This window comes from Poecilia formosa, unplaced genomic scaffold (genome assembly GCF_000485575.1).
Source record: "Poecilia formosa unplaced genomic scaffold, Poecilia_formosa-5.1.2 Scaffold227, whole genome shotgun sequence".
NCBI classification, from domain to species: domain Eukaryota; kingdom Metazoa; phylum Chordata; class Actinopteri; order Cyprinodontiformes; family Poeciliidae; genus Poecilia; species Poecilia formosa.
Window position 1 is genome coordinate 374720 of NW_006800166.1, and position 11191 is coordinate 385910.

Sequence of the window (11191 nt, forward strand, 5' to 3'; positions counted from 1 at the left end):
ACTTCAACCAGCAGCGCCGCAGGGGCAATGGAGCCGTACTCCAGGCATTCCCCCAGTCATGTTAAGGATCCTTCTTCGTTCCCCAAAAACGATAAAAAGTCAGGCATTATCATCAATCAATAAAATCCCCACGGGCCAATCTTGAAGATTGGACTTTATGCCGCTGAGACTTAGCTTTTGTCAACAACTCAGAGGCGGAAGTGAGAGCTCCGCGCGACGCAAATGAAGTCCCGGCCGGAACACGGTGCGCTAACTAATAAAACATAAATTAACGAAGCTTCGAGGCAGGTAAATTTTCCTCGAGGAATTTTAGTAATCGAGGTACTCGAATCATTCGAGGAATCGTTTCAGCCCTAGTTGCAGCTCTAATCTTGTTTGGTTGAAATAAAACTAAAACTGCAATAATTAATTTGTAATTTATTTTACTCAAACTAGTTAAATATCTTAAATCATTTTGGTTTTAGGGAGGAAAGAGCAAAATATGAGGCGTAAAAGACAGCTAGATGCTGCAGCAGACAAGGATCAGCAGCCCAGAAAGAGACAGAGAACTGGCAAGAAGGCAGAAAAGCAGGTAAACACACACAGCATCACACTTTCCTTTATGACTCTTTGTTGTGGACGATTTAGTTTAGATATCTGGGGTTTAACACAATCACACTCACGCAAAGTTTACTTTCCCAGGCCTCGGTTTCAGAGGAGACAAACAAAAAGTGGAGAAGAAAGAAGAAAACCAACATTAAAGATCTAAAAGAACCAAGAAAGCGAACAAAGAAGTCAAAAGGTCTGATCCACTACCACAGATGGGATTTGATCACCTAAAATAAACGAGTTTTTTTTCTCTTCCCCATGTTAAATATCAGTTACTGCTCAAGATTTTTTGTGTGCTTTGAACTAATCCTAACCAAACTTGTGACCTGAAACAGATGAGCAGAATGTAGAAAAGCCAAAGCGGCGCAGGAAAAGAAGGCAGGATGGAGAGAACCAGGCCGGCGCCTCCAAGGCTCCAAAGAAGAGACGCTCCTCTCCCTGTCCTGACACTGAGGTCACACACACACACACACACACACACACACCCCTCAGTGGAAATGTCTTCATGTCTTACAGTCCACAAACTATAAACATTTGTGAAATTAATCTGCTGTCATATTCAATAAACTTAAATGGGTTCTGATGGGAAATAACCTTTTGAAAATAACCATAAACATTTAATTAAATTCACATTTCTGATAAATTTGTTTATTATTGGTTTGATGCCACCAAAAATCCACACAGACACTGTTCTACCTAAAGAGGGCAGCACTGAGACAGTTTTAGGCAAAAATAAGGTAGAACTAATCAAATTTACACACAAATGTCCAAATTAATACAGAAACAGAGATAATATATTTAGACAGTTTATCAAAAGAGTTGATTTGGTATTTTAAGAAATTTGATTCATAGGAAACTACTCATGTTGAGCCTCATTTCATTGTTCTCTGCATGTTGTTTCAGGGCTCTGCAAGTGAAGAACGTCCCGATTCTCCAAGCGACAGCCTAGATGGGACAAAGAAAGGCGAACGGAAGAAAGAGTTTGTCTGTCAGGTAGTGCTTTAGCGATTTATCCACTCTTTGTTTTAGCGAATTTGCCTTCACGCCTTCTTATGAATATTTTTCCCTCTGTCCACACGCTGGACTGTTTTCTCAAGGTGTGTGAGGTGGCCGGTGAGGACCTGGTGGCGTGTGAAGGCCAGTGCTGCGGCATGTTCCACCTGCACTGTCTGGGTGGAACCCTGAAACCTGACGACAAGCTGCTATGTCAAGAGTGCAGCACGGGTATGAAGAGAAAACACCACAAAACCACAATTCTTTAGTCTGACGGTTCATTGGATGGAGTTAGAGCAGCAGGTTTTTTACAGATGGGGGCGCAATATCAAGGCGTTAAATTAGTCAAGTTTTTTAAAGTCATATATATATATATATTTGTGTGTGTGTAGAATTTTTATAACAATTGACATAGTTACTTGATTATACTATAAAATGGCACTTTGTGTCTGGAAAATCTTATGATACTGTCCCTTTAAGTGTGAATAGAATAGCAAAATAAATTATTGTTCCAAACTTTTTTTCTTTATGTCCTTGAAAATTTGGTGAAGTGACCTGGAATCTGTAGGAGCCCAAATAGTTTGCTTGTTGCTGCAGCAACCGCGGTTCTCCCTCCTCGTATCCACTGAGCCTGCCTCTCCCCTCCTCAGGACTCCACTCGTGTTTCATCTGTAAGCAATCTGAGGCCGAGGTGCGGCGCTGCCACGTCCCCCACTGCGGCAAGTTTTACCACGAGGGCTGCGTCCGCCTCAACCCGCTCACCGTGTTCGACAACAAGGGCTTTCGCTGCCCGCTCCACACCTGCCTCAGCTGCCACTACGGCTGCCGCACCAAGCAGAAGGCTACCAAAGGTCAGGCCCGTCGATCAGGTTGTTTTTCAGGTTTTTGGCGGCCGCTGGTCTAACCTGCCACACGCGGTGCTCTGTGTGCTGCAGGACGGCTGATGCGCTGCCTGCGATGCCCCGTGGCGTACCACGTGGGCGACCTGTGCGTCGCTGCCGGGAGCGAGACGATCACAAACACAGCCATCATCTGCACCAACCACTTTAACGCCAAGAAGGGCTACAGCCACCACAGCCACGTCAACGTCAGCTGGTGCTTCGTCTGCTCCAAAGGTCAGCGAGGACAGCACAGAGAGGGTTTTTATGAATTCCATTTTAACCATGTTTATTCCTATGTAGCTATGGTGGGAGCAAATCAATAAACCACAGTACGACTCGGAGATATGAAGATCCACATGTTTTTTGTACCAGATGCAATTTCTGATTTTAATCTTTTTTTTTTTTTCTCACTTTCATATCTGAAAAAGAAATTTCAATTTACAGAAAATATATTTAAAAAGTGTCTTTTACTTCAATAATCCCTTCTGTGCCAGGCTGAGAATTTTTGTTTAATTCTGATAATATGGATATAATATTAGCACAACATAGATGTGATTTTACCAGAAAAAATATCATAAAATTATGAGGAAAGAAAATCTGTTTTTAATAAGAAAAAAAAGGTTGGATAGTTTTTTTTTCATAAGTTCTCATAAAATCTCCTAATATTACAACTTTATTCTTGTAATATTGTTATATTCTATCGTAGAATAGATTCTGTGAAACAAGATGGCGGCTCTCTGTGTGCTGACATCACTCTGAACTGTGGAAACACAAGGAGTGCATTGGTGGTGGTGGGAGGAGGGGGTCAGATTTTCCAAAATTTAAATCTTCAAAAACCAAAAACTAGATTTTGAAAATCGATTTATGGCCCAGCCAAAGCCAGAGGTCAACATTTCCTGTTGTTCTGTTTCACCAACTGAACATTGAATGGTTTTACAAGGTGTTACAAAGTATTTCCCCCTCATTTTGTTTTTTCTTTTTCTTAATAACCCAAACATTAACTTTTTGGCATTACAGAAAACTTCCCTTTTTAAAATGTTTGTAAGTTGAACATAAAATTATTTGTCACATGAAACCCTTCTAAAGGTCAAAGCTTGTGCACACTTCCATAATGTTCAGGACCTTTTTGATCAGTTTAAATTAAATGTTTGTTCTGCTTCTTAAAACTTGCTGGCCTTACAAATTTCCTCTGTTTTCCCTGCATGTCTTGTGGGAAACTTTAGCGGCTCTTCCATTAAACCCAGATGTGTTTGGACTCCATAACTAATAAATGTTCTCACCTGAGGTGGAGCGTTTCTCCCCCTCTGAGCCTCTTAGTTGTGATTTTGTGATTATTGTTCCTCTTTGTTTTCCTTGGAAAGTAAATTTCAGTCAGAAGACGAGATGTCTGGCATAAAATCTTCTAAAATCTATTGAAGTGTTTGTAACAGGATAACATGTAAAAATGTAAGAGTATTTCTGAAGGGCGCTGTACGTTTTAAAAGCACTACAATTTAGATTATTGTTTTGGTGAAGGCGTCATCTTTAAGGACTAGTCTGCTTGCTGAGTTTTCATTCTGCTCTAACTGCGTCTTCGTGTCCGGCAGGAGGACAGCTGCTGTGCTGCGAGTCGTGCCCTGCAGCGTTCCACCCCGACTGCCTCAACATCGCCATGCCTGACGGGAGCTGGTTCTGCAACGACTGCCGAGCCGGCAAGAAACCAAAGTACAGAGACATCATATGGGTCAAGCTGGGGACGTACAGGTGGGAGGAACGGCTGAATGCTTCCTGCTCCGGTGTGTATGGCATAAAGTTGATAACTGCCCCTGATTCCTGTGTAGGTGGTGGCCAGCAGAGATCCACCACCCCAAAAACGTCCCCACAAACATCCAACACCTCCGGCACGAGATCGGAGAGTTCCCGGTCTTCTTCTTCGGCTCCAAGGATTACTTCTGGACTCACCAGGGCCGAGTGTTTCCCTACATGGAAGGAGACAGAGGCAGCAAGTACCAGAAGAACGGGATAGGCAAAGTCTTTAAGAACGGTAAAAACCTGCAGTTTAGTTGGTTTGTGATGTTTGTTTTTAGGGATGTTTCCGATACGGATCTGAAGCTTAGTAGCAGCAGGTACCGATCCGATACAGGAAACAGCTGGATTGACTTAAAACGTTTCTCTTTTTTTAAACGGATATAAATGTACCAAATTAAAATTATTTACTAACGCTACACAAGTACAGCCCACTGAAATACACCAGCAGCTTCGCTAGCTTGGTCAAACAAGCATAAACAACTTTAATTTGTTCAATTTGTGTAAATAGAACAGCCAATGGGTAATAAATATTATGGTTAAACAGACGAAAACAACACGTTGACTGCTTTGGTCAAACATGGAAAAATAAACTGAAAAAACCTTTGAAATGGTTTAGAAAGAGCAATTAGGAATTCTAAAAATAAAGTGAAATAAATAATAAAACAGGACGTTGCTCAAAGCACAAAGCATAGAATTAGACTGAATAGATCTGTTCTTATGCATCAGGAACATTGTTACATAAACATGATTTAGAATTGTATCAATATTGTGACAGATACAAATGATAATATCCACTCTAGGGTTTTTTTCCCCTTTAAATCTAAAAGGGAACCTTTTCTTCCACCGTGTTCCTAAAGACTCCGTAGACTAACTCAGACTGAAGCTGAAGTGTTTGTGTTTGGTCTTCAGCTCTGTTGGAGGCTGAGGCTCGATTTAAGGAGATCAAGATAAAACGGGAAGCCAAGGAAGCTCAGGAAAACAGCCGGAAGCCGCCTCCGTACAAATTCATCAAGGTGGGAACCACTCCAGACCCCTCTGTGACTCTGAGCTCCGTTCTCACTGCCCCCTCAGGGCGCGGCTGCATTGCTGCATTCGGTTTGGATGTCTTCATGTGTTTCTGCCTGCAGGTCAACAAACCTTTCGGCAAGGTCCAGGTCTACACCGCCGACATCTCTGAGATCCCCAAGTGCAACTGCAAGCCGGCCGACGAGCGCCCGTGCGGCTTCGAGTCGGAGTGCCTGAACCGCATGCTGCAGTACGAGTGTCACCCCCAGGTGTGTCCCAGCGGGGAGCGCTGCTGCAACCAGGACTTCACCAAGCGCCTTTACCCAGACACCAAGATCATCAAGACCCCTGGAAAGGGCTGGGGGCTGATCGCCCTGAGAGACATCAAGAAGGTGAGGAGATCATTCTGAGGTCATTCTGCCAGAATATGAATGTGAAACTGATCCCATCCATTGTTCTTATCCACCTCTTTAAAAATCGTCTGACTGGCCGACCGACCCGCCTGCCAGGCAGTTAGCAGTCCCTCCTCTGTTACCAACTTATCAGTCCCTTCAGGATGTTGCCATGTTTGTTGCTGTGGTCTAAGATTATACATTTTTGCAGTGTCTTTGTCAAACGGTAGCTAATTTTGTTTAAGCTGTATTTTTTTGCCATAACATGGTCTTACAAAAAAGTAGAAATTACTGCACATAACCTTCCCTTCCTGTGTCTTTTTTCCTATCTAATCCCTCCTCACCTGAGAAGAGCCTGCATCAATTCTCCTCCTTTGCTTTTTTGTTGTTGATTTTTTTTTTTTTTTTGCAAAAAACGTTACTGTTTAGTGTCACACATTCTTCATCTCGCAGGTTTCAACTTTCAAGAGACATTGTGAAACAGAAAGTTCAAATCAATTCAAAATTCAAAAATATTTTATTGATCCCGAAAGGAAATTTCATGTCCTAACTCATTTTCAAATTCTTCAGTTATTGTAGATAGTGATGGCTGTTGGCAGGAAAGATTGTTTGTAGTGGTCTGTGTCACAGCGAATTTGAAGAAGCCTCTTACTGAAGATGCTCCATTTCCCCAAGAAAGTTTCAAATGGTTCAAATCATAGTTAAATTAAAAGGAGACTAAAGGGATTGGTTAAAAAATTGAGCCAAGTTATAGTGATTGGTCAGAAAAGAAACACAGGAAACGTTAAGGTGATTGGTCAGATTTGTAGAAAAGTTGTGATGAATGGTGAAAATTGCAAGTTTATGCAAAAATTGGAAATAAGTGGATTATTTCATTTCAGGCAACAAAAAAAAATCTTTCTGCCAAGATCAGTCAGCAGGTCATGGTTAAATGTGCCTAACATAGAAAACTCTTTTTTTTTTTTTTTTAGCTCGCTCTGTCAACTTGTAATGAACCAAAAGAGGGGAAAAAAAAAAAAACACAATCCGGTTTCTTCAAAATAAAAGCGTCAGTATGTTTCCCCAACAGGGTGAGTTTGTGAACGAGTACATCGGGGAGCTGATCGATGAGGAGGAGTGCAGGGCCCGGATCAAGTACGCCCACGAAAACAACATTACCGACTTCTACATGCTCACCATCGACAAGGTGATTAGTGGGAACCGCCTGGTTCTGGTTCTGGTTCTGGTTCTGGTTCTGGTTCTAGAGGCTCGGTGAGCCCAGCCCAGACTCATTCAGCTCTGCAGTGAAGCAGGGCACTGTTCCTACGCAGCAGCGCCCCCCTTCTGCTGGGAGCTACAGAAACTGTATTGCGTTGGGAGTGTTGCGTAACAGACGACTGTAACATTACAGTAGTCGATACGACAAACTATTAATGACTAAACCTGGTGGTTTGATCTGAGCTAACAAGAATAAGAGTGTAACTTGTGATTTTTTTGTATTTTTTTCCTCTCTGTTTGGGCTTTTTTTAAAGGACCGAATCATTGACGCAGGTCCAAAAGGAAACTACTCCCGCTTCATGAACCACAGCTGCCAGCCTAACTGTGAGACTCAGAAGTGGACTGTGAACGGAGACACCCGCGTTGGCCTGTTCGCAGTCTGCGACGTACCGGCAGGTCAGACGAGTTCACAGTGGATGCAGAATGTACCTTTTTGTTTTCCTCCTCTCATTGCTTAGCTTGAACTTTCCCCAACGCAGGAACAGAGCTAACCTTTAACTACAACCTGGACTGCCTCGGCAACGAGAAAACCATCTGCCGCTGCGGCGCTCCCAACTGCAGCGGCTTCCTCGGGGATCGGCCCAAGGTGAGCCTCAGAGTCTGCTTGGTATGGAGGAAAAGCCTGTCCATGAGGTGAAACGGCCTCAATCCCTCTGTTTTCATCCCAGAACTCAAACGGCCACACGGAGCCAAAGGGAAAGCGCTTTAAGAGGAAGTACAGGAGGAGGAAAAGCGAGGGAAAGAAGAAGTCTGAAGATGAGTGTTTTCGCTGTGGAGACGGAGGGCAGCTGGTGCTCTGCGATAAGAAGAACTGCACCAAAGCTTACCACCTGTCCTGCCTGAACCTCACCAAACGGCCATTTGGTGAGCAGAGCCCTCTCGGCGTCCCAGGATTACAGCTTCTGCTTTTAATAATGTAACCATGGTGACGCAGACGTCAGTCAAAGAGCTGTAAAGACGGAAATTAGTTGAAAACACAGTTTTGTTTTTGTTCATTTTTTGGAGTGGTAAAAAAAAAAAAGCACCTGCTGTAGAATAGGACTGATCTGTGTAAAATAGGGACACAACGATTCAGTGTTCTGAGGTTTAGTTGATACAGAAACATGTTGATTTGATTTAAAATATTTCTTTTAAACAGACAGACATTTACTGAATTACAAATGTATTTGACAACCAGCACAGGACACTTGAATGTAAGCTTCAGTAGTTTGGTCAAATATGTAAAAACAACTTTCATTTGTTCAGTCAGTGCAGGTAGGAGTAAAACAGGCAATGGAAAATAAACGAACTGAAACTGACAAAGCAATAGGTTGACTATTTTGGTCAAACATGTAAATATAAACTAACAATCTCTTCTTTCAAATGATTCAGAAAGTGGAATTAGGAATTCTAAATATAATGTAAAAATAATTAATAAATTATGACGTCGCTCAGAGCACAAAACATTATTATACTGAATAGATCTGCCCTTATAGATTAGACACGTCACTGAAAACAAATGTAGAATTTTTTTTTCCAACATGGAGCCAATAATGAGATTGGTGCATATTAGATCGGATTATATATACTTATAATTGTACAACATTTTACACGTAAAGGCAAAATAACTGGGCATGAGAGAAACTATGAACTATTAATCAAAAGATTAAAAACTAACAAAAAGAATGTCTTCCATTTTCATGGGGCTGTGGCTCAGTCTGTGGGTAATTTGGGAACTTTACTGCCACCTAGTGGCATGTTTGCTGTGCTCAGTTGGCTCTGGTTGGACTGATTTAGTTTCAGTGTGTGATCTCAAGTGTTTCAGTCAGAGAAACAAAAATCTGCTGAGAACAATCTGTTATTGTGAACTGAGTCTTTTTAAAGGCGCAGTATTGTGTACAGTCAACTTTTTTTCATCTTTCCTCATGTTACGATTTTATTCCCTCATGAAAAACAAACCTGGAGTGTTGCTTTGATTCTTTCAGAACGATCAGGAGTCTTTAAAGGGACAGAGGCCTAATTTCAAGGTGCTAAATTACAAAGTAAAATTTATTTTAAGTTGCGTTTTATAACAACTGAAGGTAATGTAGTTACTTGATTGCGCTATAAAACAGCAAAAACATAGTACTGTCCCTTTAAGGGATATCCAGTTCAGCTCTACTTTGTGTTGGTTTATTACATCAAATCCCCCAAAAATGCATTAAAGTTTCCATCTGTAACATGACAGAATATGAAGACGTTTATAACGTATGAATATGTGGAATATTGAGGCTCTGTCTCCTCTCCTGCGCACCCTACAGGCCGCTGGGACTGCCCCTGGCATCACTGTGACGTCTGTGGGAAAAACTCTGAGGCCTTCTGCCAGCTCTGCCCCAACTCCTTCTGCAGGGCCCACCAGGAGGGGGCGCTGCACCCCGGGGCCACAGTGGGAGAGCTCTGCTGCAGCGAGCACGACGACACGGAGGGAGGAGCCGGCCAAGCCCGGACCGCCGGCTCAGAGTCCAGCAGCGCCGCTGCCGCCCGCCCCAAAGGCTGCAGGAAGGCGGACGGAGAAGAAAGCAGAACCAAAGGCTCTAAGAGAAAAACACCAGAAGCCTGACCCGACCTGAAGAGGCGCCCTCCTCCACAGCAACAGTACGCCGCCACACAAACAAGAGGCACCCTACGTATTCATCATCAGGGAACGGTGCTGACCTCTCACACGCTCAGCATTGACCTTTAGCCTCCTCCTTTTTTCTTTTTCTTTTTTTTAACTTTTGAACATTTTCAGGTTTTCTTGTACTAGTCTGCACTGAGGTGACCCTCTGTGGTAAAGCACAAAATCAGCTCCGGAAACGCTGCCACCAGACTTTCCACCAACCGAGCTGCAGCGTCATAATCACCCACTTCTGATTAGTGTGGCCACAACTAGAACCTCAGTCCATTCATTACCGCCAACAGCAGAGCTCTATTCGTTATATATCTATGTTTGTTTATATGAGAAAAAAATAAAAAAACGAAACAACGATGAATACTGTAATAGCGTAAGACATCAGACAGGATGCAGGTGGATAGTCTGTTTTTGTAGATCTACAAATGTGCCAGATGGGAGATGGAGCAGCAGGACACTATGGATGGGCCTCTGGTCGTCTTCGTAGCCATAGATCATGTAACTGTAGACATGTTTTAATTTTACAACCTGTTGTTTTGTTTTAGCTCACTTATTTTATTTAGATTTTTGTTTTTAATAACAGCACTGGAAATGATAAAAAGAGAGAAAAAAAACGATCCTTTCCAGAATAGCAGGGATTATGGAGCAAAATAAAGAGAAGAAGAAGAAAACCTGTTAAACTGTTGAGAGGGAAACACTACAGGGACTCAATGAAGGAACGAGAGCAGAACCAGAACCACAGCGTCACAGCGACGACCCACGGTGCTTTAACTCATCCTGCTTCAGGTTTACAGTCAGGTACAGACAATACTCCCTTTGACCATCATCATCATCATTATTATTATTATTTCACATCCTGAAACTGAGGGCCTTGTTGCTGTTGTCTGCTGAGATTTCTGCTGATGTAAAGATTTTGGTCAGACCTCACTTTTTTTTTTTTTATCTTTAATTATTCCTCTGGAGGTTTTTAAGCCTGACGTTCTCTCTAATTACTGTTAATACTAAAACACCGGCCCCTCAGGCTGATGTGGTTTAATAAAAAACAGAGAAAAAGATTTCTCAATTCACTAATCAGAATTGTTAAAGCAAAGCTGTTAACTGTTCTGTGGCGTCTCGTCCCAACTTTGCTTTGAGAGTTCCTGTTTCTGTGCGTCGTCCTTCAGCACGACTTTCTGTGTTTTTCACATTTTTCATCCGCATCTTGCAGACATCTGTTTTTGTTTTTTAACAGATTTTTCAAACCTAAAGATGAATTAAATTTAGACATTTCAGACGTTAAACCGAAACTCTTCAGGTTTGGACCATAAGATTAGATCTGCTGGGATTTTTTTCTGTATTAAATCGAACATATTTCCCAGTTTTGTGTGTTGGAAAGGTTCCGGTAACGGATTGAGTCCGGTATTCCTGGAATTCCTATCCAGCTGGTGCTCTGACCCTTTCTGTCTTATGCCTTGTTACCTTCTGTCGCTCGTCAGTCTGGACCTCTGGCCGAGCCGGATTGTTGCGGACCGTCAGTACGACAGCGTATTGTAGATGGGCAGTAAATTTCTGCCAAAAAACAAAATACATTTTAATATTAATCCCTTTTTGGGGGAAAAGGGAGATTTGTGAGCTTGAAAAGTCAAATACTTACTGGGGGGGAATAAAAAAACAATTTC

The 11191-nt window shown here is 42.4% G+C and overlaps 1 protein-coding gene across 3 annotated transcripts in view; it reads left to right on the forward strand.

Moving 5' to 3' along the window:
- Positions 1-10588, forward strand: part of nsd2 (nuclear receptor binding SET domain protein 2) — a 17921-nt gene extending 7333 nt beyond the window's left edge. For all 3 annotated transcript variants that reach the window (XM_016679949.1, XM_016679947.1, XM_016679948.1), the window contains exons 7-22: positions 465-571; positions 682-781; positions 924-1042; positions 1492-1581; positions 1686-1812; positions 2232-2432; positions 2517-2696; positions 4049-4205; positions 4283-4485; positions 5160-5263; positions 5378-5647; positions 6717-6833; positions 7159-7300; positions 7384-7490; positions 7573-7768; positions 9184-10588. In XM_016679949.1, the coding sequence (XP_016535435.1) occupies positions 465-571; positions 682-781; positions 924-1042; positions 1492-1581; positions 1686-1812; positions 2232-2432; positions 2517-2696; positions 4049-4205; positions 4283-4485; positions 5160-5263; positions 5378-5647; positions 6717-6833; positions 7159-7300; positions 7384-7490; positions 7573-7768; positions 9184-9482 (2519 nt within the window). In that variant the 3' untranslated portion in view covers positions 9483-10588. The remainder of the gene's footprint in view (positions 1-464; positions 572-681; positions 782-923; positions 1043-1491; positions 1582-1685; positions 1813-2231; positions 2433-2516; positions 2697-4048; positions 4206-4282; positions 4486-5159; positions 5264-5377; positions 5648-6716; positions 6834-7158; positions 7301-7383; positions 7491-7572; positions 7769-9183) is intronic.
- Positions 10589-11191: the final 603 nt, after the last annotated feature.